This window comes from Lagopus muta, chromosome 5 (genome assembly GCF_023343835.1).
Source record: "Lagopus muta isolate bLagMut1 chromosome 5, bLagMut1 primary, whole genome shotgun sequence".
Lineage (NCBI taxonomy): Eukaryota > Metazoa > Chordata > Aves > Galliformes > Phasianidae > Lagopus > Lagopus muta.
In genome coordinates, this window is record NC_064437.1 from 43,970,627 (window position 1) to 43,997,781 (window position 27,155).

Here is a 27,155-nt window from a genome sequence, read left to right on the forward strand (position 1 = left end):
AGCTTCTGAATTTGTGACTCTGGCCAGGATCTTTCTGTTTCGTGCATCATCACTGCTGAAGATTTTATAAACAAAATGCTTCCCTACACATTCTCAAACTCAGTCTACAATTTATGCCTACATTATGATCTATGCAAATTTAACATTATCCTTAGAGATCACAGACATACAAACTAGAATATAATTTAAAGATTTCTGAAGTTGTCTTCTAATTGATGTTTGATGATGCCTCAATCAGAAAATAATTCTTTTTCAATGTATGTGTTGACTCTACAAGTTTCCAGTGTTATCAGGTAGTAACAACTCCTTTTTTTTTTTTTTTTTTTTTTTTTTTGCCATATAAATATACATAACTACATACAGTTTAATGATTATAGAGTAAGATCTTGTTTTCTGGCTTCTAAAATCTCAGTAGCTCAGACCCATGTGTACATACATGGGATGACTTACATGCTCAACTCCAGCATTCACTTCTGTGTTCACTTGTTTTATGAGCCAAGACCACTGTTATGATAGAAATGGGCAGCCATGTTAATTGCCCAAGAGAAAATGAAAGCTCATGTATTATTATTTTTTTTAACAAATTAGAAAATTACTAATTGTCGTGTAATGAACAATTCTGCTTCATATTCCGGTCCGTTTTATATGTTGTCAAACTTCCACAATTCAGAAACAGGGCTTACAGCATGGATAATTGAGGGGAGAAAACTGCAGTTCCCTGCAGTCTTATTCATTGCCAAAACTTCTTTACAATATGATATATGATATGAGTGGATCTGCAGTTACTTGATGGAATGCAGTAATATTAAGATTGGCTCGAGATATGAAGATCATGGTTTCATAATGACTTTATTTAATCACAGTGGTTTTTGAATTGCCTACTCAACTGATACTGCCACTGATGAGATTAGTGCAAAAATGTAATTTTTGTCTTGAGATGAGAAGGTAATTCTGAGCATCATTTAAATGTTCTCCATGAGTTGGTGTTTATTTTATTGTTTGTTTTTTTTTCAGCAACTCCAAAAGTCTGATTGGCTTGAGAAGTTACTATTAGTCACGGCCTTGCACATGAGATGTTTCTTACTAAGTGGAGCTCTGTGAAATGCAGTGGGCATTCACTGTAAAGCAGAGCCATGCAGAGGGTTCTTCAAATGCTTCTCATGGTAGTAGCAGCTTGTCCTAAAATAGGTGTATTGACCCTGAGAGAATAAGAAGACACACAAGGTTCCTGTGATGCCATGAAGACCTACTAAGACCACTGGGCACTCATTGTTTTCATTTTCAAATTGATCCTGAAACACTAGAGATTTGTAAGCTAGGGCATGATTTTGCATATATTTCCTATAATCCCCCTAACAGCTAAGTGCACTGTAGGTCACATTTTGTTCTTAACTAAATACACAGTGCTTCTGTTGTTATAACCAGTCTTAATCCACTTGTGCAGCAACATATAAAGGATCAGAATTTGGTCCAGTGCGTCTTTCTGAACGCTGAAGGATTTGTTACCAAGAACGGAATTTTCTTCTTCTGAGCATATTTAATGAAGGATAAATAAGTATGAAAATGAACAGCCTATTATCGAAATGCTTCTTTGTGCATAAACAGTATTGATAGTTGCATTTTTCATGATTTAAAACTCAGTATATGATTTAAGCTTCCCTTTGTTTCATTTCTCCCTTCTCATTTTGTTTTGTTTTTTAGACTCGAAGTGAAGCAGCGATGACAGTTTTAAGTGGGCATGTAGTCGTTTGCATATTTGGGGATGTTAAATCTGCTTTGATTGGATTAAGAAATTTAGTGATGCCATTACGAGCCAGCAACTTTCACTACCATGAACTCAAGCACATTGTGTTTGTGGGTTCACTTGAATACCTGAGAAGGGAATGGGAGACACTGCATAACTTCCCCAAGGTTTCAATCTTGCCTGTAAGTCCAAAGCCATATTATTGATATTTTGTGATTTAGGACACCAACTGGACAGATTCATATGGACTTTGATCAGAGGCATTTTTTTACTTTTGTCTACTTATAGGCCTGAGGACTTAGCTTTTCCCTTTACTGTATCCATGAAAACAGAGCCCTGTGAGACCTTATTAGAAGATATTTGCTGCAGTGTTCAGTGCCTCATCATCCTCATTGGATGAATTTCAGCTGCTATCAAACGTATTGGTTGTGTTACATATCAGACATTCACTGCAGTGCACTGCATGTAGTCTGTTCTGGTGTGATTTCTCTCATGAAATGACAGTTGTTATTTATGAAATTATAGTTGTATTTATACTCACAAAACCTTTTAAAAATATTGTTACTGTACACTCCCTACATAATGTGTGTCTATATTTTTTACAACATACTGGAGGTTGGCTAACATTATAGGAAAATTGTCATAGCATTTCAATTCCTACCATATCCATTCTAAAATATCCTTACCATTTTGAAATTAAGGAAAGGTTTCTTATTGATCTTAGTAGGATAACCACTGAAACCAGAATTCAGAGGTCCTATTTTTCCACTTCTCTATATTAGTATCATTCTCTTGTGCACACAAAACAGTGAAGACCTCCACGCTACTGATCTGGTATGTTCAAAACTTCAAATGTCCCACAGAGATCCAGTCAGGAGGGAAATGACCCTAAGATATAAATACAAGAGCAATGCTTTATTCTTTATAAAATGGGTTTGGATGTTTTACTCAGTGAAAAATTATGAATTTACCAGTTCCTAATAACTACATTTCAACAATTGAAAACGAATAAATGATGGTTGTAATCTGAACTGCATAATCAAGAAAACAGCAGTAGAATGGAAAGACAGCCTTCACTTCCTCATAAATTCAGACTTTGTTACATTAAATACAGTTTTATTGTTAGTCCTTGGCTTTTTTTTTTCTGGAAATTGACCCAACAGATGTTACAAGATTCTCCGCTGTCACAAAAATGGTGTAAATATCAGATTTAGTCTGTTAATATCCTCCTCTTCCTGCCAATCCCTTTTAATTCCAGTCACTGTGAAGGCTAAAGAATAAGGAATCAGAATTAAATTGATAGTACTATTGGAGCAGAATGGAATCTAGCTGCTACTTCCAAGCTATCTAATATGATACAGTAATGTATTGTGTGTTTGTAAAGTTTTTATTTGAAATTCTGAAGCGGCATTACTTATTCTAATCAGTTTGCACCCAATTTTAGAGAATTTCAGACAAATTTCAGGTTAAGCAGCTTAAATGACTGATTAATTCACATTTAAAAATACAGAATGTATAAAGGAGTTATTTACTTATACAGCAATGAAGGATGCTAAAGACCATGCAGACTTTAAGGCTTTTATGTGTTTATTTATCTATCTAGTTATTTATTTGTCCTAGCCTATCTTATTCTGAATGGTGATATTAAGTTAAAATTATCAGCATTATTTTGTTAGATGTCTACTAAAGTGACTGAGATCATACTGGTGGAAGTCGTATGTTAAATGGAGGCCACTCAAACCCATTTCCTTATTCTCTATGCTTTTGTTCACAAAGTAAAGCTTGCTGCTAATCTCTGATAGGGGATGTTGTTGCATCTCAGTATATAAACATTTGTTCTGGTTTGAAACAAACAAAAACCTTGGATATTTCATATAAAGTTTATACTTAAGGATATTTTTAAGCTGCTGAGTAAACTCCTTAAAAGGAAGCAAATACCAATTTTAAATATCCTCAGGCAGACTTAGTTCTGTCCCTTTGCATAAAGTCATTAAGAGTAAGTCTTTAATTAATTACATGATTACATATTATTTTTCCCCACAGGAATCCTGCTTCTCTTGGTGCATAGTACAGACACAAAGAGCAGAATTAAGGTGGCAGAAATAATCATATCTTAAGTTTTGAGTGCTTTATGGTGAAACCTTATCCATTCAATGTATGCTATTTTCCAAAAGGTGTTTGGCCTCAAATTATTTAAAGTAACTTGAAATAATTATGCAGTCATCTGAAACTAAGTGGCTGTCACTGAAGAATTGAGTCCTGCCTTTACTTTTCATGTTTTAAATTCACTTTTGCATTGAGTATTTTGAGTGGAGTTCAGGAGATGCTCACCATGATTGATTAGGAGCTAACAGTCTAGGATCTTGGCTGTGTTTTGTGAAAATCATTGTGTTACAAAAGGTACAGCTTAATCTCATTATCATTAGGCTCTTTGGGTGCCAAACCATATGATGTGGCACATCAGAATCTTGTTTCCATAGAAAATCATGCTGTTTTTCATGGATCTTGCAGCCCTTATGAAATAGATAGGAAATTTTGTAACTAGAGGTATACAGACTGTTGTATGTGAAGACAACTTTTATCATCAAAGAAAACGTAATTGGTTAAGTGTCATGTCTCTGTTGTGATAACTATGAAACCCATGGCCTACCACAATGTTTAATTTTAAATATTGCCATCTCTAATTGAGAATTGTGGTAACAGAGGGTGATACATTAGTTATATCCATTGTCAGCCTTGTTTCTGTTGCAAACAGTTTGATCACACAACCTTGAAGATCAATGTGTTTTCCTTCCAGACGTACCAAAAACATGCGTTGAAAAGGATTAAGATCTTTTTTTGTGTATTGGTCTAGATTGAAATAACAGCTTTATCTTGATTACATTTCAGATGTGTAGGACACGTAGTACTTTTCTGTTTAAACATTGTGACTTGGTAGTAGATAAAAGAACATTTAAAACACGCCTCTTGTTATTCAAGAGTTATTCAGAGAGCTAGAGATTGCCACATGATAGCAACTTAAATCAAGACAATTTCAAGTCACCGATGAGATGCAGAACGCTGGCGTTATTCCTCTTTCTTGTTTGTTAGTATTAGCTTGACTGAGTATTGAGACTGAACCTAAAATGCTGCCATCAGCACCAACTACCCTTTAGATTAGCACACATCTCCTATTCCCTGGCACATAGTTAGACCAGCTTAATGTCAGAGCATAAAAAAGATACTTGTTAAATAATTTCCCAAAGCTCCTTCTCAATCTTTAATTTGTTTTTCTTTTTTTTTCCTCTCCTGCAACCTTCCCCCCCCCCAACCCCTCCAATCTTTTTTTCTCTGTGCCGAAGGGTACACCATTAAGTCGGGCTGATTTAAGGGCTGTCAACATCAACCTCTGCGACATGTGCGTTATCCTGTCAGCCAATCAGAATAATATTGATGATGCTTCGCTGCAGGACAAGGAATGCATCTTGGCGTCACTCAACATCAAATCTATGCAGTTTGATGACAGCATTGGGGTCTTGCAGGCTAATTCCCAAGGTAAGGACTGCCCTATAATACTTCTCTGCAGTGCCTACAGGGGACAGGACCTGGCAGGAAGAATATCCCTCACTCAGTAATTCAAAGAGCCCTACATCAGCTTGCTTGACAGTTAAACCTGCTGATTGGTATGATGGCTTTTAAAGGGGCAGTCACGTAGTTTCTCTGCTACATCACAAAGCACATCCTGCAGAGTAAAAATGAATGAACATGAAACTGTTTCTTGTTTTTTGCATGTTTCTTTTTCTTTTTGTTAAAGTTTTGCTTAAAAAAAAATCTAAAAATCATTGCGTGTTCACAATGCCCTGCTCAGTGGTTTTCTCATCAGGGCAGTTGCTTTCATGTAGCCAAAGCTAATTTGTATTAAATTTTGAATACCTGCTGCTTCTGTCTAACAAGATTTCATTTTTATGTGAAGCACATTGGAGCATTGGAGCCAAAGAGAAAAAAAGCTTAGTAACACAAGTCAAAAAGTAAAACAAAAAGAACAAGAATTTAAGATTAAATGTCTTTTTATTTTGTGCCTTCTTGATCAAAAAGCCACTTTGAATTAACTCAAAGCTGATTTTTTCCCATGCTTTGACATATACTCATCCCATTTAAAGACTGAAGAAAATCCTTCAGTCTTTGCTGAGAGGGTGGGACTGATTCCTTGGTAGCCAAAGGCTATTTTACACCAACTGTGCCTGTGCAAAGCAGCTGCAAAGCACTCATAAGCACCCTGGCAAAGACCATCAGTGTAAAAAAAATCATCTTTCCATCCCTGAAGGGTCTTGCAGCTTATGCAACTGAAGTCCTACCTTTAATGAACGTAGTAAGTGGTACAGCAAATATTCTCTCTGGATCCAGCCCTGATTTAACTGTAGGTGTAGAAGAGATAGTGATTTGGTCTGCAGTTTTCCTGTGAGCATGAACTCGAGATAGTTCTCCCTTAAGGAATGTGAAAACTAAGTTTGGTAATTGCTCTCTCCACACTGTAATCAAGAATTAGAAATTGTGACTCAAATATCAGAGGAAAAAGTTTAACTTCTTATGCATAGAAAGAGCTTGAATACAGAAGACTTCATCAGAATTAGGAAAAGAAAAAGGTAGCGGAGTGTGTTGGAATTTCATATTGGAGTTTCACTGGAAAACTAAGAATTTGAATTTTTCAAAACTAGTTTAGATAGTTTTCTGGATAACAACTTTATTTAAAGAGGGAGAAAAAGATCTTTTTTCCATTTCATGTTTGTTTGAAGTTTCAACTCCAGGGCCCACAAACAAGGCAACCCCAAGTATTTTAGAATTACCACGAAAAAATTATAAAAAGAGTCTGACTTACTCCCATTATGATGACTTGTGGTCATTACTAGAAATTCACTGGAAAAATGGAATACAGCCACTCAGATTCTTTCTTTTACTGGGATGTTAAATGGGATTTGATATTTTTGATCTCAAAACCAAAAATTTACTACCAGCTTGTTGGTTATTTTTTCATGGGTCTTATTCTGGGAAAATGTTTCAGTTCACATTAGCTTATGCAAACTTAAGTATTGCTACTTTAAGCTTTTCTAGTTCTGAATGCATCATTTTGAATGACTTCCCTCACCACTACCATCCCTTGAAAGGGTTCTGTGCTGCTCCTTTACGTGATGTCTATTTTTGATCACAGGAACACTGACAGTAGAAAATCTCGGTTTGTGAAAGAACATCAGTTGACCTTTGAGAGGGTGTTGAAAAGAGAAGAAATAAAAATAAAACAATATATGTGAACAGTATATGTGAGAAACACAGAGCCTACATGGCAAGATTTTTGGTGAGGGAAATTAACGAGGGAATTAGCCTTGCTACTCCAAGCAGAAGGTCAATATAATGCTCTAGTCACTAAGTGCAATCTCATAGGAATACCTCATATATAATTCTCTGAAAAAAATTGACAGTCATTTAATCTATAGGTTATTGAATGAATAAAGATCATTCAAATTTTTGCCTGTGACTATTTCATTTCAGTAACAGATGTTGCAAATACAAAAGGTGTGCCATAAGCAGGATACAGATCTGATTCTTAAATAAATCCTGATAAGCCAGTATGAAATAGTCATACTATACAGAAATATAGTGCCATGTCTATAAATACTTTGTCTTCTCTTTATATGAGGAAAAAAGAACTATCAAATTTTGAGATTTCATTCCCTTTTCTACAGGGGCTCATCCTCTTCACCTCCCTTAACTCCAAAGTCACTTCCACCCTAGTCACATAAACATTCAGAACTAGCCAACCTTCTGCATCCATCAAAGCCACCCCTTTCCAGCAAGGGAGATAGAATCATAACAACAACTGGACATATGAAATTGGTGATAAAGGGGCTTGTAGAAGGAGCAAAGGACATGCCATGGCAAATTTTCTTGGTAGGCAAAATTCTATAACAGTAAGGCCTCTGGTTACCAGAATTTTTTTTAAACACATAACCAAGCTAAATTAACTGATAAAAGAAAGTCTCCTGAATTAATCTCGTTTATATCAACGAAGTATTTTCTCATTAGTTGTTCAAGGTGAACTTATTAAGGACAAAGGAGTTATCACGCAGAAACAAAGACTTGGTAGTGTCTCTTCATATCATTAAAATATTCTTCAGCTTTTGAGCTGGCTTGCATCAATTGTCCAGACCTGGTAAATATTCTGACAACATCTTTGTTCTCTGGTCTGTCTGTCTTGAATACTAACTGATACTGTTAATATTAGTATTATCTACTAACCATTGGGAGTACAGTGCCTTGACCTTCTGAAGGAAACGGAATAAGTAGCTTACTTGTCCTCACAATTCCAAGGCAGAGAAAACAAAATAAATTCTGGACCAGAATTACTGCAGACCCTGGAGTACCCAGAACAGATGAGACTAAACTACTTAAGTTGTCAAATCTATGCTCATCATCACTGTCTAGCTGGTGACAACACAGGAGCAGCATATATTAGAAGGAAAAACCTAACTGTTGTGGAAGGATTTACTAGACTCCCCTACATAAAGTGTACTGTGTTATTCTACTCAAAAAGAGAAGGAAATTCTTCAAATTGGACTTCTGTTGTTAAAATCTCTTATGCTGAAACTATTTTAAGGGCTTTTGAAGGTTTCTAATCTGACTGGGCAACTTTTTAGACTCACTAAATGGGAGGAATGCAGAATCTGATGTCCAAAGAATGAGTTGGGAGATGTAGATTCCAAGGACAAAGCCAAAGTATATCCCACTGAATCTGCAGCAAACCTTGCCATTTTCCGTAGGACATCTCAACTTCTGAAATATAAAATTTGGTAAAGTTGGATTTCTGGCTACATCTTCACAGAATGATTCATAAACTCAGATCTTTTATTTGTGATAAGTGGAGTCCTCTTTTTATCTTTAACAAGATGTTCATTGATAATCTTCCTAGAAAGGTTTATAAAAAGTTACATTTTTGTTGGCAGAAAGAAAAACCAACCTCAGATACTGCAGATTTGTTCTTATTGCTTGATCCTTTCTGATTCTAATTGTGTTCCCTCAACTAGAAAATGAATTATTTTATATAGATGTGTTTTGGAGAGAAGATCAAAGAATATTAGATCCATGATAAGCATCTGTACTCCATTCCTCCAAAGCACCTGGGAAGGAGTCTGGGATGGGCTCTGCCTTGGCAGTAAATTCAGGGAGCCCCAGTAATTCTTCCCCCATTCTGTTGATCTTCCCATACTTTTTCCATCCTTTCTTCCTCAAGTAACACTTATTGACTATTCCTATCTAGTTTTTCATGTTTCCTGTACTTTCTTTCAGAGTCTTAAATTGTGGGAACTTTACTTGTTTTACTCACCAGATGAACACAAGATATTTTTCTTGAGTTGTAACTAAAAATGCTATTTGGCTTTCTTCCCAAAAGCCAGACAGTTATACTTAACAGTTTAGAGATTTATAAATACTGTACCAGAGTAGCCTCTGGGTTATAAATTCAGATACCAAACTCAGTAATTTGCTTTTATTGGATAGTGATTTACATCTTATTTTGAGTCAGGCCTATATAATAGGAACAGTATGTTTCATTACAAAATACAAAATAAAACCAAAACAAAAAAACCCACCCACCTTACTAAACAGTTAAAAAACAAATATTATGGTTTCAAACCAGTCTAAAGTACGGAAAGGAAGGGCTGTATAGTAGCATTTTTTTCAATGGGCATTACAAGACAACTCATGGTACAGAAGAGTAGATGTATTTCAGCTTAGTGACAAATGCAACTGTTTTATAAACCACTTCAATTTCTGAGAATTTTCCCTAGGAATGCTACTTCAACAAGAGAGGCATTCTAGGCCTACATTGACTGTTCTTGTAATAAAATCCTCCAACAAGAGAGAAGAAAGAAAGGAAAAAAAAAAAGAAGGGATCAACTCCTGAATAATATGTCATGGCAGGAATTTTCTGCAGAAAATCCTATAAAATCAAATTAATATACACAGAATTATAGACACTAAATTTCAAGCACAGACTATGCAAGCTAAAATAAACTTGCACAAGTCCAAATAGCCTTGTTTCGTTTTCTTAAGGTTTCCTTTAAAATTACTTCTAGTTTCATAATCATTTTCTGTTGGAGGAGTCTTAAGCTATGATTGATAGTACAGGAAGAGATGTTGTCACTCATAAGGCCACTGAGTTTCATTAGATTATTCATTTAGATTCTTATATTATTGCAACTCTTGATGGACTAAGTCTACCAATCTGCTGCAAGAACATTCTTATTAAAATAAATTTCAGATCTACATTCCATTGTTCTTGGAGTTAGCAATTTCTTTCTCCTCTATTAATTAATTATTCTTCATTGTTTTATCTATGAAATGTTAGCAAAAGGAAGGAAGTATAGTATTATCAGGACTTGAAGTGGAAAACAAGGGGAAGGATAAATGTCTGAAAAGCAAAGGTACTGTGTCAATTTCAGAGATAATTGTTAGAGATAATTTTAGAGATGTTTGTTATAAGTTCAGATGTTAAAAAAATTAAAATTCTGAGCTGATTATTTCTAAAGGAGGATTTTTTTATGAATGTGGATTTTTTTTTGTCTGACTTTACACTCATAAGTTTTTCAATGAAGATTTCAAAATGTATTATTTGATCATAAATGCAGTTATTTTTGTGCTGATAGGGAAAGCATTTTGTGGCAACCCAGCACTGCTTCTCATGTTTCGTTTGTTATATTACATTAAAAAATAAAAATAAAGTACCTTACTTTCAAATACATCTGGATTACTGGTTCATCAGGTTGGATAGTTCAGCGCATAGATTACACCTGATAAGCATATTCTTATGTTTTGTGTTCCTGAATGTACCGCATACTATTGCTATCATCAGTTGTTGTAAATATTCTTCTGTGCAGATAGACAAAAATAACATCTGGCTTTTTTTATTATTATTATTTCATTTTGTTGGTTGTTATTGTTTAACCAACTGAATTTTGGAATGTTTGTTGTAGTTTTGTTTCATTATTTTTCGAAACCAGGACTGATCATCCCAAGTAATGAAGTTAGTCATTGAAAAACTAGATAAGGGTTTTTTAATTTCCCTGCATGTGTCCTACATCATAATAACAAACTAATAACAAATTGTAGCTAATTAAAAAAAAAAAAAGGAAAAAAAGAAAATAAATCCCATATTTGAAGATTAGGTCACTATGATAAGTAAGTAACTTAGCATTACTCTCAACATGCACACGACTTCTTATCCTGCTGAACCAGATGGATCAGCTGATAGCTGTTTTTTATTTCATTGTAGCATATTGGAGCTCTAGATGGAATTAAGAGCTTGTTGTCATACTCTTGATATATACAGGAATAAAATATAGCCTTTGCCCTGGCAGGTTTACAATCAGATGCTTTTCTTGTTCAAAACTTAAGTTATGTCCTTAATGTTATACCTGTTAATAAATCTCTCTGACTTCAGTGAAACTATCCACCTGTGTAATGTTAGATTATGTCTAAGTCTTTGCAAGATTTGGACAGAAATAAAATAAAGAGACAGTAAGAGAGACAGACTGTTCTTTTAACTTTGTTTCATGGATGTCAAAGATGTCTGTGCTAGGAGTCATTTCCTTCTTTCAAACAGGACACTACCAGCCTTCCACTCTTCACGAGAACTCCAGAGAGAAAAGTTCCCACCTAGCACCATTTACATTTCCTCTTTTCTCCTCATAGCTGGATCCTAACATTAGCTGCTGGAGCTTAAATGCATGGAGAACAGTTTCTTCTTTCCCTCAAAGTTCTCCCACGATGAGAAAAAAAACTGCTAAGAAAGGAGATTTTTGATTCTGTTGCTTATAAACTAAAAATGTGTTAGGGAATGGCTGGAGAGACGCATTTTTTTTATACAACTTCCATGTATATGAGAAATGGTTGTAGGTTCTAGCCCAAATGCTATCAAACTTTCACAATTGCTTCTTTCTCCTCTGCTTTCGGGACGTCTTCTGCTTCAGCCAGAGAAAGATAAAACTGGGCAAAAAGAGGTAGATAGCACAGTACATCAAGCATGTTATTTCACACGTATACTATAAATATATTTAACCATCCCATGACTGTTATAAATCCATGGTGACTCTATTTTATTATTATTTGCTGTTCAACATCTTGAAAGCAAACCCCTTATTATGAAGGTGCACTATTTCGTGCATTTCTGATGCTGAGGAGTAAAAAAACTGCTCTTTTTATGAGCATTAATTATACACTAGGCAAGGAAGCAATTGCCTCTATGTTATGAAATATTAAATCAAAATGCTTCCTGTTCCCAGATGTCCCAGAGATAAATACAGCAGTATTTTGAAGCCCCACTTGGAGCTGTTTTGCCTGCAAATTTATAGTTTTGTCTCCATTTTCAGAAAACCCTGTTTTATGTGAAGTATAGCACTCTTGGTAGTTTTTAAGGAGCAAACTCCTTTGGAGTTGCCTATGTAGGCAACAACTCTTATGTAGATTGCACACAAGGGATCTGAAGTTGAAAGGCTCCTTTAAGATGACAAATGGGTTGAAAGTGTTATTGTCTTTGATTGCATGCCTTACATCATCTGTATGTAGGAATAAGAGAGCTATACTTTATCTTTAGCCATTTTATAAATATTTAAGTCCTTATAGTTGCCTAAAGATATTAAAGCATATTTTACAGTAGTTGGAATATAAATATTATATATAGCACAAGATACCAAAGTAGTTTAATGAATTCATAATTTTCTGTTCACTTTTATTGGAATGTGTTTTATGTCCCCAAACTTCCATTTAAAGAATAAGAGATCATTCTGCTCCCTGACGAGATATAAGCCAATAGTGAATGTTATCAAGGTTGTTTTAAATGATGGTATAGGACTTCAATTAACAGGAACTTGGACATTTGAATGTACTGCTCCAATCTGTGTGTTCAGCTGCAAAAAGTCTTTCTGAAAAAAGATTTGCTTTTTAAGCCTTTAAGAAACTTTAAGGTGTTCTGCAGCTGTGTTTCTTTGTTTCTTTAATGTTCTTAATTGCAGGAGATACGTGTCTAGATTTGTTTAAGCAAGATCTAGATTGCATAAGTTTCTGAAATTTCTGAAAATTTAAAGATTAGTTTCTAAAACAGCCAACCATAACGTCTTCTGATATTCAACATATAAAAAGTCTATATTTCAAGGCCTCTTGACTATAAAGGTATATTAAGATTATCATTGTTAATCTTGCACATTTCCATCAAATATTTTTTTTTAATATTTTTTAATATTTCACAGAGTTTCACTAGTTCTCAGTAGGAGTTCATACTGGGTAATGCTTGCTAATTACCCTCTGCGAAAGAAGACACACAATGTGGTAAATTATCTGACCCTTTGCATTTTAATGAGACAACAAGGATTTCACAAAGTGATGTTGTTTCAGTGGTTAATGGTGTCAGCAATGTTGTAATTGTAGGCAGAGGCACATTAGCTGAACAACCACATGTAGAAAAGGCTCCTCTCAACAGGCCCTTTGGAGAATAGAATAGGGTATTATCATTAAGCCTATGTCATTTGCATCCTGCTAATCACTTACTTTATTATCTTGTGTATCCATTGTCTTTCTTTAATTGCTCTTTAAATTAAAATTAAAAATAGTTCCAATGCCCATGATAGTTGTGATAGCATCCTGATTATGAAGATAACTTCAAGAAAATGGAATATATAGATAATATATTACAGGATTACAAGATAGTTTGAAAGTTATATGCCGTACCAGGCAGCCTCATGAGCTTAATTCTGCTTTCTTGTTTCAGTACGTATTGTTTGTTTAATAAATTGTAATTTATATGCATGAAGATTGCTTATTTTGAAGGACATACTTGAATTCATAGATCAGTGTCACTGTTTTTGTATGTAGTGTGGAAGCTTTGGTGAAATCCTGCAGATTTCACTGGAACTAGAAAGGTTCCAGGAGAAAGCTAGATTTTACTTCTTTGTTTATAGCAATTAAATCCTGGTGTAATAGTCGTTGTAGAAGAGTGGAAGCTAACTTCTGCTAGTGAGTTGCAGAACTGCCATTTGACAGCCAGCATTTGGACAAAACTTAATAAATAGTTGCATATTCTTCTATCAGAATAGACTTGAAGTTTAACACGGTTGAATTTGAAGCAGACCAGCCTTTGCAAAATAGGCAGTCTCTAAAGCTTGGTAGTTTCAGGATACCTACAACCTTCCAAAACTTTTAGCATCATCAGAGATTGATATGCAGGCCATGCTGAGGATCTGCTTTCATTTGAGGATTGATACCTTCTGTGTTCCTAATGCTGTATTTTTATAGCCTTTCTTTTTAAAATCTGAATAAACTGAACCCGAAAAGGGTGTGAATTTTACAAATGGTACAGTAGGATTTTTTTGTTAAAGGAAGGGTGAACTTCGTTCTTGACTAGTTATTTATTTGTATTCAATAATCCCCAATATTAATATAGAATTTCTGTGGTTCATTGGATACAAGAGGTAGTATAACATATCAATTTGTGATCTTTTGCCAACTCTTCTTAGAGATGTAGGGTAGCTCCTACGAGAGTATAGTTGAGATTGAACTCCTCAGACTGATTTGAATTTTGGTTGTTATTCAGATTCAGATTTCAAACACTGTACTACTAATATAGGGTCATGATTACTTGTTAGTATTAGAAGACAAAGTATCTCTGCAATGTAGATACATAGGTTGCTCCAAAAATAATGCCTTACATTCATTTCCATGGGAACTGCAACAGATAAAAAGATCTCTGTAACATTATTTGATAGATCAAATTTTCAGACACAGAAAAAAACATTTTTCAATATAGTCGTCACCATTAGCAATGCATTTTCACCAGTGATGGATAGGAGCCTGCATGCCATCCTTGTAAATATCGGCACCAATGGAGGTGACTCACTGTTGCTGATACCACTGCTGAAATGCAGCACCTGCTGCCTCACTGCTCACATCCACTGTTTGGTCTCTATCAACATTCAACAAACATTGATGAATATCAGTGGGTGCCATTTATTCTGCATAGAGGAATTCAATGACACATCTTTGCTTCATATGCACTACTGTGTCAGATGCATTTTTTCAGACTGCCCCTGTTGCTATCTGTCTCATGGCAACAAAATTTGATGGAATATTGGTGAGAAGGTTCAGCCTCTACTACTGTACCGCCACCATCTGCCTCTGACATCATGGACACAATAAAATAGGTGACATTACTTTCATAGCAGCCTCAAATGGATTTCCTGTTTGTTTTACAGTTTTTCTTCAAATACATTGATAGGATAATCAGATTAGGTGCTTTCATAGAATTTCTTATTTCTGCTAAATTTATATCTCTATATCTTATATATGTTCTGTGACTTAGAATTAATCTCGAAGTGAGGGCAAAAATAGCAAGAAATTTTTGAAAAAATTTCTCCTCCAACCAGAAAAAAAAAAAAAAAGAAATTTTTCTGAAACCAGTGTCATAAAGATGCTGAAAAGCACTTAGGGGAATTGTTTCTTGTGTTCTTTGAGAACAGATGGGTTGGATTAATAATGCTACAATTACATCAGAAATTCTTAAGAATAAATGTTCCTTTACTGACAAGAATAAACCTGCTCAAAAACAGTTTATGCTTTAATGAAAATTAAATTCATATAAGATACTTGTACCATTCTGTTTAGGATTTTAACCTTTGTATTTTAAAGACCATCTTTGTTGTAAATACTCAGTAACTTATAATTTTTTTTCTAGCTGTTCCCATATGAAGATATCTTCTTAGAAGCATAACTTGAAACTTTTCAGTAATAAGTTCCTATATGTGTGTGTGCATGTGTTTGTGTGTGTATTTATATACTCAACATTTTTGTCTTTTATGGTTCTGTGACTGGCCATATCAACTGTAAAGGAAGACTAAGTTTTTGACATTGTGTAGTTTGAAGTAGAGCATGTTATTTATCTGCAGGTTTATATTTCAGATTCAAACTTTTTGAACTACCTCAAACTTCATAAAAAATCCAGATTCCAAGTTGAATATTGATTAGAATCAAATAACAAGAAATAGATGCTCAGAAATATTAAAAGCCCATACTTGAAAGGATGGCTATTTCCACTCATACTGGTACTACTGAAATTCTAATGTGAAAACAATTTGTAACAGTCTGTTTAACTTTATAATAAATAATATTGAGTAGGAAAGTTAATATATTGTTTAAATATTTTATTAAGCCATTTTTGAAACCCGCAGTAATGTTTAGATGAGCGAGTGACAGTAAATAGTCAGTATTATGCTGAAAACTAAAAAGAGCTCATAAATTCTCAGAATGATTGTATTGCGTACTGGATACCATGTCATACATTATATAGTTGCCACTTAATTTTCACTGCTTAAATAATGTCACAAAACAGTTTACTATTGTTATTGTCTTCGCCAGCTTGATTTCTAGTAAAAAATGCATTTTGAAGACCATATAAATTAAATAAATGTCAGGTGTGTGTAAATGAACTTATGCTGGTACTTTTCAAATACACAAATATATTTGAATTACGTGAGATAAGCCAAATCCTCAAGGATCTTAGCAAAAATTCAAAATAATGTGAGATACTCTGTAATGATGATTGAATTTCTTTTCTTTCTATGATTAATATTCAGTGAAGAGGGGAAAAATTTTGAGCGAAAATGTTGCAAACTTAGTCAATGAAAGTTTGTTTTTCCTTCTTGATTCTAGAGGCTATACTGAGTGAAGCAGAGGTTCTCAAACCTTGCCAATTGGGTAACATCAGTATTCCTTAACTGTGCAATTTCTATTTATATATTTTGTATGTGAAAAAAAGGAGTAGAAAGAATCAGGACATTTCATTGTATGTGCATTTTCAGTCAGAATCAGGAGTAGTTGCAAGAAAATAACCAGTTTTAGTACCTGCTAGACTTATATTGAAACTAAAATAGCACGTGCCATTCTGTATATATGATATACTGAACAGGGAGATTTTATTGATATGAACAGAGTATAAGGCTGGGTTGATGTGTTAGCCATTCCTGTGAACTTCAGAATTAGAGGGCTGAGTGGAAGTACTTTCTGGAGGTACTTTTTTACTTTATTGTTCATGGCAGGTTCAGGGCTGGTTTACATACAGTTTAGTTATAGTGATACTTCTGAAAATTGTGCTGTTGAATTGATACATTGAAAAAATATATTCAAATCTCTAAAACTCTTCAATTTCTATATTCCCATTTAAAATTCAGCACAGTGTGTTATTCGCAAGGTTCTGATTAGACTGCAGCAGAGATGTAGTACAGAGTTATAGATTGGCTTGAGTTGGAAGTGACCACAAAAATCACCTAGTTCCAAGCCCTATTGCACCCGGGTGAGAAGAATTTTTCTCCAGAAAAGTTAGTTGAGTTCGTGTTCGGCAGAATATGAAATTCATTTTTGCATATGACATATCTTTAGCAGAGCTATTACTCTGAAGTTGTGTGTGTTACCGAAAGCAATGTGTGAGTGACAAAAAGGAGTTCAACTTGGACTTCTGTTAAAAAATGTTGGCTTATGGAGAATCTTTCTTCTAGTATGGCAGACCAGAAGGAAATTATTTTCTGTTAAAATATTTAAATTCTATGTTAACATACTTCTCTTTGATACGTAGTTTCCTCTTGATATGTTTGATGCTATGTTTGTGCTAATAATATAATTCTCTGTTAATATATTTAAAAACATATTCACACTAAAATGAAAAAAAAAAAAAGTTTCCCTTTCTTCCAAGCATTTAATCAAGTCCTAGAAATTTAATTTTTGGGAGTCACCTGTGTACTGACATTTGTCTATGTGGTTTTATGGCATCCTGTCAGTTAAACAGTTGTGACAGGATTTGGTGAAATCTGACATGATGCTAAATGCTCCCTAGTTGGCACTCTTTGCTGAGACTTGCTTTTTACAAAATGAAGTGAGTCTTGAGAATTTATGGATACTTGTATAGAGATTAAACTGCAGGAAATGTGCAGTAGACTTTTGCCATATAAATTAGAGGTGGTCTTGATCTGAATCCAACCTGTCTCAGCACTCACTTCTGTGAATCCAGTTCAGATTTCTTTGATAAAATGAGGCCTTAGCCTTCACAGTTAAATCTTTGATCCCCAGGACAGCCTTGAATGTGGGATTTTAGTTTTGACTCAGCCTATAGAGAACTTAATGACATCTTATCATAGGTTTCCAGCTCAATTCCAGCTTGAGCAATTTAAAAGTCTGCTGGCACTGTTTAGCCCACACAGACCATGAAGCCTAACACAAGTAAATCCAAGTCAATGGAAAAACAATATTGCTAGAACAGAGTGACAGATGTTGATTATCAAAAAATGTCTGTTTAAGCATTTTGTATGGATCTATTTCCTCCCTGCATACACCTGAAATTTTGTAAAGTTATAAAGTAATTGTACTTAAAGATGTGGAATTTTCTTAACTTCATCTGCTAAAGAAATTGTCAGAATACATATTGCAAAAAATGACTGCTGTGGTTATTACTGTTGCAGCTCAGGGGAGCTATTCAGATGCCTCATTTATTGGAGCTTAATAGATTAAAAGTCCAAATTGAGTCTCATGATATAAACCTAATCAAATTCTAATCTGCATAATTTTCCCATAAGCAGCAATGGGAACTTTGTTTAATTTATGTTTCAGTAGTTGCCAATCATGTGTTGGACAGCATTGTTTCACGTATTTATCAAAATGTTTTTATTACTTGCTTGATATGAAATCTGGCTTTGCTCTTCCTTTTTACTAAGGAAAAAAATTACTTTATTCGACATAATGACATAATGTAGAATCTTGCCTAACGTGATTATATATCATTTTTAATGGTAAGCTTTCTGTTTTATTTGTATTTATTGAATACCTGTCTCTGTGAACTAGGTAATATAGCTTGATTTATTTAATAAGTTTTATTCAGCATATTTATTTATTTTTGTTTGGGGTCTAGATGTGCAAGGTCGATTAATGATCAAACTGAGAAAGATTTGACATCATTTTATAGTAAATTATTTTAGCTGCAAGCCTGTGCTATACTTAGATGCTAACAACTTTATACTTTAGGAAGTACCTAGCATAGAAACCTTTTAAAATGGTAGGTGGAGAGTAGGAACAATTCAGTAAATGAACACCTTGAGCACTAATGTTTTAATTAAAGTGTGTAGAAAAGCAGGAATTATCATTTCTGATTATGTTATGGATGTAAGCATACTCCACAGTGTTTTGGATAATTACTGTTCCACAACATGTTGAATGAATGAATATAAGTATCTCTTCTACCTCTTTTCAAATATGTCTTTAATTCTACTGGTACTTCCTGAACAAAATGAGAAAAACCAAAGAATGTGTCAAGAGAATATCAAGACTATGCTTTGAAAGATTTTGGTAAAGATATTCCATTTGTTTTGGTAGCTTTGAATTATGTAAGCTTATGGTAAACCTCCGCAGTTATGGTCTGGGTAATTATTGTATGAGATTTTGTGTAAAGATCAGGCATTTCCAGAAGGACTTAATAATGAGGTTTTGTAAGCGGTTGATAGTGAAACTCTAAATGAGATTCAAACTGGGAAAGGACTCAGATAAGTGCCTGTGAATAAAAAGCCTCAAAGTTGAAAACAGAAACAACATGGTGTCATTCAGCCCCAGATCTCAAGATGATGAAACTCCAATCCTGCCCTTAATCGTTGATTTTACAACTGAACCCTGCCTCACTAGAGCAGTCCTTTACACTTTCAACATGTGGGTCTGCTAACACATCCAGGAACAGCTGGAAGAGCAAATGTCAGCATTGTCCTGTGCCTTCATTACAGTTTTGGTTTGGATGTTTTCACTATGAGTAATTCAACAGAATGGGAATGAATAGGCATTAGAGAAGAGCACTTTCTTGGAAGGAAGATGAACAGCTTTTTCTCTGCAGAGGTGTTCTCAGCCTTCACTGCACTAAGGGTTGTTCCAGTCTCAGTGCACTGGAGGCTTGTTACAATTGAGACAGATATCCTCTTTACTCTTCATTCCTTGTAGCTTGGGCTCATTCCTTGTAGTTTGGGCCCAGATGTGGAAGAGAGCATCTGTGCAGATGCTGCTGAGATTGCAGCTTGAGAGAGCGAGGAGCTTACAGAGGCACTTCTGCTTTCCTGCATTCCTCTTCTCTTCAAGACCTGTAGAGATAATCTCCAAAGAATTTTTAAATCTTCAGGCACAAATTAAAATAGAAGTCAGAACTGGTATCAGAATTTAGGATATTCAGATTCTGAGGCCAAACTACATCTCTCTGTCTGAGACCGCACGGGATGTTTGAAGCTAGAATTGCTTCTAAATTGAATGACTGTAACAGATTCCCATGAATGTCAGCAGCTTTTTAGCTGCATGACTGCTGCTGAACTTTTCTGGTGTACCCCAGTGGCTGTACTTCAGAGAATAACAGGTATAGTCTATCATTGCACTGAATTCAACAGAATATTAATGAACATTGTCAGCAAACAGTAACAAAGGGATAGAGATGTGAGATCCTTTTGTAAGAGAATTATTTCTTTTTTTCTGACTCTGCTTAATGAAAATCCTTGTCTCATATTTCTCCATATTCACTTGTCAGTGATGTGTTTGGTAGTTCACTGCCTGCATGCTACTTGACTATGCCCAAAATATGGTTTCTGTTTCATGCTTCTCAGGTGAGCCAGAGCTAGTTCATAGCATGTATGATTTACAAATTATATTTTTGAGGACTTCACTGCTTGCTTTAGCCAGTGAATCCCATGGCACCTTTCCCCAGAATAGCCTTAATTAAAGGGCATTATCAATTTACAACGCACTTTAGTGACAGGATCACAACCTTTAGAGTTTTCTATTTCGTAAACTACATTCTGCCTTTATACTTCCAGTTTAATAAAATATGTATCCTTTGAAAGGAAAAGGAGGCAATAGCAAAGGGGCTAGGAGCCGTAAACTATCTTTTATGACTCTCTGGAACAGAAGATTTTTTGATAATTGTAGCATAAAAATCTGGTTTGTGAATATGCTCATCTGGATTCCTGGGACAGAAGTATTCTTCCAGTGCATCCTTCCAACAGCCAAATTTGTATCTATTTTAAAACTCCATTAAAGTGTAACACCAGCAAACTAAAAGGATCTATTCGCTGCTACATAGAGCAGGTCTTACTGCATTTCACAGGATGTTATTCAGTTAAGTGAACTGCATGAGAATAAAAAACAAGTTTGTGTCCAGCACAATCAGTAGATCATTTGGCCATCAGATGAGTTTCTCCAAACCTTGTGTAAGCAGAGCAAACAATAATTATTGCCAGTGTTTTCAGTGGGCAGAAGTCACTGTGAAGCTGTGCCTGAATTTCCTGATTTCTCCAAGACATTTCCTTCCTTGGAGCTTATGGATGCAAGCACTACTGCCAGCTGTGGTAGGATGACCCCAGATTTTTTTTTTTTCTATTTTTTTTTTTTCCAGAAGACCCCAGTTGCCATTGTATTTCCTTACACAATGACTTCAGCTTTAGGAGCCTGTGTGAATTTTACTCTAGAGATTGATCCTGTTGAGCAATTGTAGCTGTAACTCCCTCAGTTGTTTGCTGAGCAAGGAGACACTATGGTTATAAGAAGATCACAACTATCAGCCCTGCTTTACTATTTTTATGAGCATTAATGGAACAAGGTTTGGGGACTGAAGGAGAAAATGGAATATGAAAAGGAAAATGAAAAGAGGCTGTGAGGAAAGCATGTCATTTCTAAATGAATGCTCTGTGCAGAGGAATTGGATCTTTTCACAGCAGAAAATGGATCTTAAATCTGATGCCTTAGCTTGTTTCAGCTTCTGTAATGAAATAGACTTTTCCTAATACCCTGTGACCTGAATTTCTCCCTGCTTTATGGGTGCTATTCCTTGACGTACAAGCCTGTATTTTCTCAAGTCAGCATTTGATGATGGATGTCAAAATACAGGTCATGTATTATGCATATAGCATTACCGATTTAAGGTGTTTACTTGTCAAGTTGAAGAAATTCAAAAATGTCACATTCACTGAATCTGCACAGCTGTCACTTGTAGTTTTTCATGCCTTTAAATGAAAGTTCTGATAAAGCAGGTTAGTTTTCCTGCACTTTTTTTTCCTTCTAGAGGGAAAAAAAATTAGAAAGCCTATCCGTAGAGTTTACCTTATGACTTGGGAGCAGAAGTGTGGCCTGAATGTGGATGATGCCTTGACTCTAAATATAGGCACACAAAATCTTTAATAATTCCAATTCTTCTTTTTTTGAAAATATTCCAGTAGTTGTATATTTTTCAGAAGTCGATTTGTAGAAGTGTCTGAATTAATCCCAGGCAGGGAAATTAAATTAAAATAGCAAATATTTCTTATATCTTCCCAGATCATAGAATGAGAAATATTTAGTCATGAGTCTGTTTTTCATTCAAGGAGAAAAAAATACCCTTTAACATGCTTCTTGCATTTCAGACTGAATGCACTGAGTGCAGTGTGCAATTACAGAGCTCCTGACAGTCTGTGTCTAACAGAAATGCCACATTTACTTCAATCTTCTAACACTTCTAGACATTTGTCTAGGAAGACAAATATTTGAGGGGTTAGAGAGAGGTGGATGCAAACAGCCACGTATGGAGAATGTGTGTGTGTGCACATGGGTGCATGCCTGCATGTGTGTACATTGCAGTAGTAGGTGGGTAAGAAGAATTTACACATTTAGAAGCATTTATGCCAACTTTCTTCAATTTGCTTGTAGCTGACTGGGAAATACTGATGTGCTCTTATCATCTGGAGAGTCTGATTCAGTGAAAGATGTTTTAGATAGTGCATCCTGAGATAGGGAGAGGAAGCCATCAGGAAAAAGAGGGCAGCAGTTCCTTCATGGCTGGCCCCAGAAGTACTGCCCTAGGGTGCTTGGGTTAGTGGACATCTTGCTGACCTGCCATAGCTGGTATCTGCCAGGGGTAGTCCCAGGGCAGACTCTATACCAGCTGACCACCATCAGTAATGAGATCTTGGTGGAGACTGACCGACCAGCCACCCTGGTAATGTGAGTACCTCTCTATTAAACTGATGACTGTTAGCTTGCTTCTGTGTACTTTCTTTGAGAATGGCAAACCTTGTGCAGAAGCACTGGCGATTTTGTATAACATTCTCTCCTTACAGACCTCATGCTGTAAATAGGAAATTCATATTGGCATCTTTTGGAGGGCTAAGTCTTTTAGTGATTCCAGTTTTATTAGTTATCTATTATATATTTCATTTAGACGGGATTTAGGGAGAAATAAACTGAACATGAAATAAAAAATTCCATTACATCAAGAAGTCTAGATCAAGCGATCTTTATAGTTTGACTTGTTTAGAGACAATTTTAATAGTGAGGGTAATTGCTACTGGAAAAGAATTGAAAATTCTTCACAAAAACCAATATAAAGCCAGTGCTACACGTTAAAAAATACAGTTGAGTTTAGAGATTTTCTGGTTTGCAAAGTAGCTGAAGAATGAACTATGTCATCTTGTTCTGAGTTCAGTAGCAGATGACTGTACCAACAAGTTTAACTGAGGGAAAAAGTTTCCACACTGCAAGAAAACAATGAAGTTACATCAGGAATTTTTCTGTGATTAATTTAGAATTGGCATAAGAAAAAAATCAAAATTATTTCAGGTCAGTAATGAGAGAGACAGAAATCTGTCCCTGGGCTGAAGTCAAGGAACTCAGGCAAAATGCAGTTTAAAAAAAAAAAAAAAAGATTCTCAGAAATGTGTATTTTAAAGCAAGTGTGGCCTATTTTTATTCGTAGCTGACAAATATTTGCTTAAAAACACTTTTTTGACAGTGGTCTTAAATGAAGTCCTAAATTCAAACTCAGGGTTCATCATCACCTCTGCAATGATGTTATGAGATGAGCATTTCTGTGCTTTCTACAGCTTTAATAAATGACAAACTGTGAATTTCTAGAGTAACTGTTGCATAAAGTTTTGTATAACCACCAATATTCAACCATTTACAATCCAACTCCAAAGGCTTTGTGTAGGTTGTTTTTTTTGTTTTGGTTTGGGTTTGTTTTTGCAATTTAAAAAAAGAAAAGAAAAAAAGCTTAGTTCCAAGACCTTCATTTCAAACTGTGCAGAGAATAAGGCTGAAAACATAAAGATTATCAGTTTGCTAGAGATAAGCCTTGCTGCTTTCCAGATCTTTTCTCCTTTGAGTGCCTCTTGATGTCTTTCCTACCTTCTTATACATCCCCAAAGGTGTAAGCCTCTTTCTAGTTTCTTTTCATGCATCACTTTTCCATAACATTTGAAAATCTGTGTCTTTTTCCTCCCATCTTTTCTATTTTTTGTTAGAATGTACCCTTCCATCTCAGTATTTCTGTAACTGTAATCTTCATAAATGTTCATATGCAATGTATGTCTGAAAGGCAAAATACTGTTGGTTTTACTGCTCCTGAAAAACAGCAAATCCTAAATCCTGCATGTTGATCAAACATCAGACTTACTAATGGAAACACTTAGCTACTGGGGTTGAACTACTGTTTTAGAAACAGAACACTATAATCTTAATTCAGATTTGAGGAAGAATACTTGTTTCAGGATTACTTGAAATAATGTGGTTTAACTTGTCAGGTAGCCATGAAAATTAACTATCCCATTCAAAACAAATACAAGTGCTAAAAGGAGAAGAAAAATAAACCTCTCTAAAATTGAAGTTGCTTTTTGTGTGTGTGTGTTTATTATTTTTATTCATATTTAAGCAAGCAAAACATTTAGTGTGTTTTGATATAAGGAGTACCCAGGATAAAAAAATGTGTTCCAGCTTCTCCATTAGCTACCAAATTACCAAATTACTACCTTACTCTGTTTAAATGACCTATATTTCTGAAGGATTATGCTTTTAAGAAATTATTGTTGAAGATCAAGTTAATCTTTAAAAAAAAAAAAAGTCAGATGTCTTTATTGTTCTTCTCTTAAAAATAATGGGTAGGAAATTCCTTGATGATGGTGTTTTGTTTTTTTTTTTTAATTTCTGTCATTATATCAATCAGCCTAAAAAGTATTTTTCATTTTTATACAGACTTAATGTCTAAATATCTTTGATATTTTATTTTATTTTATTTTATTTTATTTTATTTTATTTTATTTTATTTTATTTTTCAGGTTTTACACCCCCTGGTATGGATAGGTCATCTCCAGACAACAGTCCTGTCCACGGCCTGTTACGTCAACCCTCCATTACGACAGGAGCCAACATCCCTATTATAACAGAGCTAGGTAAGAAGAGCATTTATCCTATCATGTACGTTTCCCTGTCTTTTTCCCACTTTCCTTCTTATGTGGCATCAGGAAAATTCCCTATATTGCATGTTACACTGCCGTGTTTTCTGATAACTCCTTTGAATTGCTCTTTCCAAGGAAAGATTAGTAACAGCTGTTTCACTTTATTTGAACAACTGAAATATATTTCTCTCTTTCCTCTGTGTTTTCTCCATTTTCTTTAAACAAACTATCAGACAAGATGCTTTTTACCTAATGTAACAAATAAGCAGAGTTCTTTGGGATGAGGTTATAAAAAAAAACATCTCCAAAATACCCCATAGTAAGTATGAGCAGACATTTCCTGTGCATTTAGTCAATAGTAAGAGGCTATTTGTTTATCTCTTCATGGTCCAGAACCATTTAATCATGTGTAACCAAACTCTGTATAACAGTATGAGATATTTTACCCCTGAGAATATGGTGATGGTAGGTAACCAGGCTCTGATTTCCAATCTGACTGTGGGTATTTATGTTGTCAAGTGGTGTGATGTGAAGTGCAGAAGCTGTTCTGCTTTTTCATGGCAAATACAAACTTGATTTGTGGTCCTTTGTCCTTTTATTTTCTTTTTCAGTTTTATTTTTTAGAGCCTTACCTGTCTTTTTCCCTTACTTTATTCTCTTTCTGTACTTTCTTTTCCCCCTAAATACTTTACTTATTAGCTAAGCCTGGCAAACTTCTGCCTTTGGTTTCAATCAGTCAGGAAAAAAACAGTGGAACCCACATACTAATGATAACTGAACTGGGTAAGAAGTGCCTTTTTCCTTCACATCACTGTCTTATTTTCCGTTGTTGTTGTTCTTACTGTCATCAGCTTTTTTTTTTTTTATTTATCTGGCTGTATCAGAGGGGCTACCCTCATGGCACTGCTTTGAATGTGTTTTATTTGTGGTTCTGGTTGAAATTGACTGTCTTGTTCTGGCCTATCTTAATGATTTTTTTTTCACGCAGCATCAGTAAACCTTTGATCACACTCGTCTGACCTGCCGGCTGTTTTCATAGCACCTCTCACCAATTCATTTTCTCTGGCCTGGGCTCCCACCTCCTGGGCCCCTCCTCCGCCTGCCAATTTTTCTCTCCTTTTCTCTCTCTTTCTCTTTCTCTCTGTTTGTTATTTCAGCCTATTGTCAATTTGGTGGACATGCCTTAGCGGTGCTCAGAGGAAGTCAAAGAAGAAGTAAAAGATATCAGAAATGAACCCCCAGTATCACACTTTCCCTTCAGCTATTTGTTTTTTGGGGGGAGTAGGCCATCTCTCTGAACCTTAGGTTTTGAAGCTGCAAAAAAAGCATTGAAGCTTCTGTGTTTTTCCCTCCCCATAAAGAGAGATTTCAGAAGCTTTTGTGAGCAGTGTTTGATTAGCATTTCCTGCGGTGCAGCAGCAGATGTCCAGGCCTACCTCACCCAGCCTAGAGACCTTTCATAGACATAGTAGCAGCTAACTTTCATCAGGCAGATAAAGATATTGGGGATAAAGCAGCACTCCCAGGATTCACATTGGATTTGTAGTACTGTGGAAGCTGACACCATGCATAAGTAGTAAGCAGGTGTCAAAGTCAGGTATTAGTCTGCCAGATGTAAGTGGTAAAAGAATGCTACTGTCAATAGTGCCTGGTCACAGTGAGCAAATTAAACTAAGGCATGAGCTCTTCAAAAAGTACATTTTGAAATGATACATCAGGCTTTCAAATATTATTTTGCTCAAGAACCTGGAGGATAAATTGATAGCCATTATATAAAGAAAGGAATAGTGTAGATATTGGCGTTTACTAGGGTGAAAGTTTTCAGCTCATAGAGCAGAACGCTTCTCCATTTAAAATGCTGAGGAGTTATGTTTGCATGGTTACATCTGGAAGAGGGAAGATACGGTTTTTAAATCCTACTTCATCTCTGGTCCTGATTTGCTGTATGAACATAGCCAAGTGCTAGCTCAGCAAGAGAAAGATAGCAACGCTCATGCCTTTTAGAGGGGTATAACAAGCCTTTATCTGTAAATATTCATGTTTTGCTAGCAAACTGTGGCAAATTTGGTAGTATACACAGGCTGAGAAAGGAGTGGATAGAAAATGAAGCTACACAGGATGACCAGAAT

At 35.3% G+C, this 27,155-nt stretch overlaps 1 protein-coding gene across 31 annotated transcripts in view; it reads left to right on the plus strand.

The window, feature by feature from the left end:
* The window catches only part of KCNMA1 (potassium calcium-activated channel subfamily M alpha 1), a 436,284-nt gene that overhangs the window by 384,718 nt on the left and 24,411 nt on the right, over window positions 1-27,155 (plus strand). For 19 of the 31 annotated variants that reach the window (XM_048946535.1, XM_048946537.1, XM_048946554.1 and 16 more), the window contains 3 exons: window positions 1,702-1,926; window positions 5,086-5,278; window positions 24,907-25,020. In XM_048946535.1, coding sequence (XP_048802492.1) covers window positions 1,702-1,926; window positions 5,086-5,278; window positions 24,907-25,020 — 532 coding nt within the window. Of the gene's footprint in view, window positions 1-1,701; window positions 1,927-5,085; window positions 5,279-24,906; window positions 25,021-25,725; window positions 25,810-27,155 lie in introns of all 31 variants that reach the window. The other 12 variants (XM_048946538.1, XM_048946532.1, XM_048946533.1 and 9 more) reach the window with 1 other exon arrangement.